The sequence below is a fragment of the Etheostoma spectabile genome, chromosome 19, assembly GCF_008692095.1.
Source record: "Etheostoma spectabile isolate EspeVRDwgs_2016 chromosome 19, UIUC_Espe_1.0, whole genome shotgun sequence".
NCBI classification, from domain to species: Eukaryota; Metazoa; Chordata; class Actinopteri; order Perciformes; family Percidae; genus Etheostoma; species Etheostoma spectabile.
The window spans coordinates 6,530,335-6,535,463 of NC_045751.1; the positions used below are offsets into that span (position 1 = coordinate 6,530,335).

General features: G+C 51.8%; 1 protein-coding gene across 1 annotated transcript in view; it reads right to left on the bottom strand.

Annotated features, from left to right (window-relative positions):
- Positions 1 to 2,286, bottom strand: part of rap1gds1 (RAP1, GTP-GDP dissociation stimulator 1) — a 70,492-nt gene extending 68,206 nt beyond the window's left edge. Inside the window, 1 exon segment of the mRNA XM_032544350.1 lies at positions 1,920 to 2,286. Coding sequence (XP_032400241.1) covers positions 1,920 to 1,923 — 4 coding nt within the window. The 5' untranslated portion in view covers positions 1,924 to 2,286.
- Positions 2,287 to 5,129: the final 2,843 nt, after the last annotated feature.

Sequence of the window (5,129 nt, forward strand, 5' to 3'; positions counted from 1 at the left end):
CCAGGTAACCATAGTCCTCAGAAATCCACCGGAGGTTAGAACGCCGACACAAAGGAAGCAAAAACTGACAGACATCCAGGCGCAATTTCTGGCGGCACCTGAACAACCCCGGAAGTGGACCGTCGTCGATATAGGTTGCATCTCATAACCCTTAAATGGCATCTCACACTCCTCCACTTGCCTCCCTTCCTCGCGTCTCGGTCCGAGGGGATCACGCGAGGAGAGAGACAACAAGCAAATTTGTTTTAGAGGGACGAGACGTCCGTTCCTCTGAAGCGTCGCATGCATTTGTCGGCTGTTTGGGCCAAGTTAGCAACTCCTTCAGCTGCACGGCTTCTGGGAAGGCCGCTCCCGTGGATCCTCGCCGATCCCTCCTCGATGCACATATGGCAAAAATAAGAGCTTTTGGGACGGCCTTCACCAAGGAGGGACAGAATAACGTCCGGTTCAGCCGAGGACCGAGGAGTCCAGGAACTATCAGATAAGGGTTATGAGACGCAGCCATGGGCGAGCTAAGTTTAGACTGTGAGAACTTCTAAGAAATGTTTGATAGAGCTGCATTTTGGGATATTAGACATCTCCAGTAATGAGATAATTCTTTACTTGAGCCATACTTTATATACACACACACACACACACGCGCAACAATTTACAGTCTGAGCAATACACTGACATATTTTTGGATATCGTACAAACTGCATTCTCAGGCAAACCTGATTAGGACTGACCTGTCGGCCTTAGTCCAGAATGCACTCTAATGGGTTCACTCCAGGGCAAAATGAAATATCCACGCTGCTCCACATTCACGTCATTCGCGCCGCCTTTAACTGTGATCGCGCCGCCGAATAGAGAATGAGACTTATTTTTATTAAATAAGTAATACTGTTGCAATAAAAGTCAAATGTTATTCCAGCATCGTGCCATCAGACCAGGCAATGCATACATTGCATATTAGGATTGCGGACATTGTTTCAGTGATCTGGTGGTTTCTGTCGGTTGCTTGGTCATTGCACAACAAACACATCATCCGTCCCCCATAGGAGAATACATAAATAGATCAAATGACAACGAGGGATCCAGCCGGGGATTAGACCTTGTGAAATCTCTCATAAACTGTCAAATATTGCTCCAGATGCAATTGAGGGATGCCGCCGCCTCACGTGGGAACTGGTTTTCAAATGTGATAGAAAGCAAGGTAATATTTAGTGAATATACTGCATGTTTTTAATGTCGTGTTAGTGCATTTAATGTCATTTAGAGATGACTACAGTACAGTAGTCGCAGGCCTGTGCTCAAACCCCCCCCAATGAGCAGTGCGTGTCCACCATCCATAACCAGTAACATTGTAGAGAGCTGTGCCGTATTAACAGCAACAGAAAGTGGGCAGCTGGATCCTATTGCGTAACAGCTGTGGAGATGGAGGAGTGCCATCTACACCATCATCATCATCATCATCATCATCATCATCATCAGCCATTTCAGGTGATGCGCATTCATTCAGCCATTGGGACTTTTAAGCCATTTCGAGGCAATGAGAGAGAACGAGGGCAATGCGAATAGAAATTTCCAGATATTGCCAAATGGAAATAAAATCACGACCACTGTGAGATAGTGGATGGAGAGTCAGGGAAGCTACCCCACCCGAAGACTGAAGCAGACACGGGCGCGCGCGCGCGCGCGCGTACACACGATTCAGCTACAGTCAGCTTTTCATACAACGAACATGAACGTCAGAAAAATAAAGCCGAAAACTATACAAGGAAGTGGTCTAGCGGCGTTACTGCGCGGTACATAACGTCAGCCATAGTGCGTTTGAATAATACCCGTTTAATGGTTTAGCTAACTAACGTGGTTAAACACAGTTGTTGTTAGCTAACCCTGCTCAGTGAGCTGGTTGCTAGCTGTCCAACATTACTCACCCATCTCAGCAGTGTGTTGCTCCGGGAAAAAAACGGGGTGTTAAGCTCTCCAGGGCAGCGGTAAACCGAGTCGTAACGTCAGTGGGCACAGGCCCCGCTTTCCCCCGCACGGTTCGTCCCTTAAACCGCCTTAAACTGGTGAAGTTAGCGGGGTTGAGGTTAGCCTGCTAGCCAGTTAGTGTTAGCTAGGTGCTAGGTGCCGACAGCAGCCGCCGGGCAGTCCCGTTCAGATGGATGCTGCTGCACAGTGGCCTGTACACCGGGTGACTACGAGATTAACACATCTAACTTCCTCTCGTGGCCACACAACAGCCGAGACCTGCTGGGTGGCGCTTCCCCGGACGTCATGCCACAGCCAAGTCAGCTAGAAGGGATGAGCGGACGACTTCCGGTTACAACATTCAAAATAAAAGCTTTTCAGATGTAATGGGTGGTATCGCCGGTAGGTGGCAGCCTAAGCCATATCCTAACGCCCGAACTAGACCCTAACCTAAAGTGACCAGATTTCTCAGACAAAATCCGGGTACATGTTCAGCTCAGAAGCAAATTTACCTCCAAAACACGTCGGGTTTTTATTTTTGTAAAACTTAAAACGGGGACAGTAGACCTAGACCTGTTTCCCCCAACAGACACCATCATGGAAAGGGTTTCTAAGGAGGTCGACCTTTCTGGTAAAGATTAAGATCCTTTTTTCAAAACATAAAAGTCCGCGAAATTGCGTTGGCTAAACCCACCAGACTCCATGTAAATAATCAGTGATTTTAGCATCGTAAAACACGGCTTTCTAGAACATCTCTGAGCTTGTCTGGAGCGACTATCGGCTCCGTTTGGTCGGTGTTTTCTTTCTTTCGTTCCAATTTCGGGTCTGTCGGTCACAGTGGAAACCGGGGACAGATCCAGCCGGGGACAGATCACCAAAACCGGGGACTGTCCCCGGAAACCGGGGACGTCTGGTCACCCTACCCTAACCAGATATCTAGATATTTACTGTGGGCAAGTGTGGTGTGCAAACCTGTGGAGCCCACTGCTTTGATTGGTTTGTAGAGCACTGGAATGGTCACTGTTATGATTAGTATACACAAGAAGCCTACATTTTCTTCTTCTTCACATGTCATTTAGCTCGGGGGTTCCCAAAACTTTCAGCCCACGACCCCCAAAGTAACGGTGCAAGTGACTAGCGACCCCCCCCCCCCCCACACACACACACACACACACTATAAACGTGTGTAAACATTATATAACATTCTATATATATATAAGCACGCACTACAGGCGTGAAAATCAAAAGAGCCGTTCCCTTTTTATTTATTTGCTTGGTTTTATTTGAAATTTAGCCACTAGTTTGATCTTGTATTAAAATCACGGCTAACATATGCTATCTCTAATCGTTTTTAAATTTTTGTTTTATTTCTGGAAATCAACATGCGACCCCCCCCCCCTCTCCGGCTCGCGACCCCCCCTGTGGGTCCCGACCCCCACTTTGGTTCTCACTGATTTAGCAACGTTTTTATCCAAAGCAATTGTCAGAAGCCAGACACCTGTGGGGCGACTGTGGGTTGAGTGTCTTGCAACGTATTGGTTATTATGTCACAGTGGGAATTGAACCCTGGTCTCCAACTCCTAAGGGATGTGTCATGTCCACTGCGCCATCACCACCACCCTTCATGCCCGTTTATTTGTGAGAGACGGAGAGTTTCAGCCTTCTTTGAAGAGGCGCGAACGCACACTTTCATTTCCTGCTGAAAAGTCGAACTGACACCAGTTTATGGCGGTCGCTGCTGCATTGTTCTTCTCTCAACGCTGCTCTTTCATTCCTCTCCTCGATCCTGTGAAGCTGTGGTGGAGAGGAGGTCACTGAACACACTGTTATCTATCATGGAGAACCCGGACCACACCTCTCCACCTCGCCACCCCCCACTGGTCCAGACCATAGGAGAGCTCCACCCTCTCCACCCCCCACTGGTCCACAGAGGAGCAAGAATTCCACCCTCGCCACCCCACACGGTCCAACAGAGGAGCAGCTCCACCCTCTCACCCCCCACTGGTCCACATAGGAGCACTCCACCCTCTCCACCCCTCCCGCTGGTCCATACAGAGGAGCTGCCACCCGTCTCCACCCCCCACTGGTCCAACCGATGAGCAACTTCCGGCCCTCTCCAGCCCACACTGGTCCAACAGAGGAGCAGCTCCGTCTCTCCACCCCCCACTGGTCCAACGAGGACAGCTCCGTCCTCTTCCAGCCACACTGTCACCAGAGGGCAGCCCACCTCTCCACCCCACACTGGTCCACCAATGGAGGAGCCCTCCACCCTCCTCCACACCACCCTGGTCCACAGAGTATCAGCTCCACCCGCTCCGACCCCACATGGTCCATCCAAGGGGCAGCGCCTCCTCTCCACCCCCACTGGTCTACAGAGGAGCAGCTCCACACCCCACTCCACCCACACTGTTCCAACAAGTTCCGCTCCACCCTCTCCCCCCCACACGGTCCACCAGAGGAGCACGTCCACCTCTCCTATACACACCCAACTGTCCACCAGAGAGCAGTCACCCTCTCCACCCCCAACTGGTCAACAGAGGAGCAGCTCCACCCTCTCCACCACCCCCACTGGTCAACAGAGGAGCAGCTCACACCTCTCCCCCCCACTGGTCCAAAGAGGAGCAGCTCCACCCTCCCCCCCCACTGGTCCACAGAGGAGCAGCTCCACCACCTCACCCCCCACTGTCCAACAGAGGAGCAGCTCCACCCTCTCCACCCCTCATGTCCACCAGAGGAGCAGCTCCACCCTCTCCAACCCCACACTGGTCCAACCGAGAGCAGCTCACCCTCTCCACCACACTGGTCCACCAGAGGAGCAGCTCACACCTCGTCCACACCCCACTGGCCACCAGAGGAGCAGCTCACCTCTCCACCCACACTGTCCACCAGAGGAGCAGCTCCACCTCTCAACCCCACTGCCAACAAGACAGCTCCACCCGCTCCCAGCCCCCACTGGCTCCACAGGGAGCAGCTCCACCCTCTCCACCCACCCACGGTACAACAACAGAGGAGCAGTCCACCCTCTCCACCCCCACTGGCCCCAAGGGAGCAGCTCCACCCTCTCCACCCCCCACTTGGCCAACAGGGATCTCCTTCTCAAAGAGGCTCCGACAGCTTCGATGTTGCACGGACCGCTACAGAAAATCCTTCCTACCACAGGCAATAACACT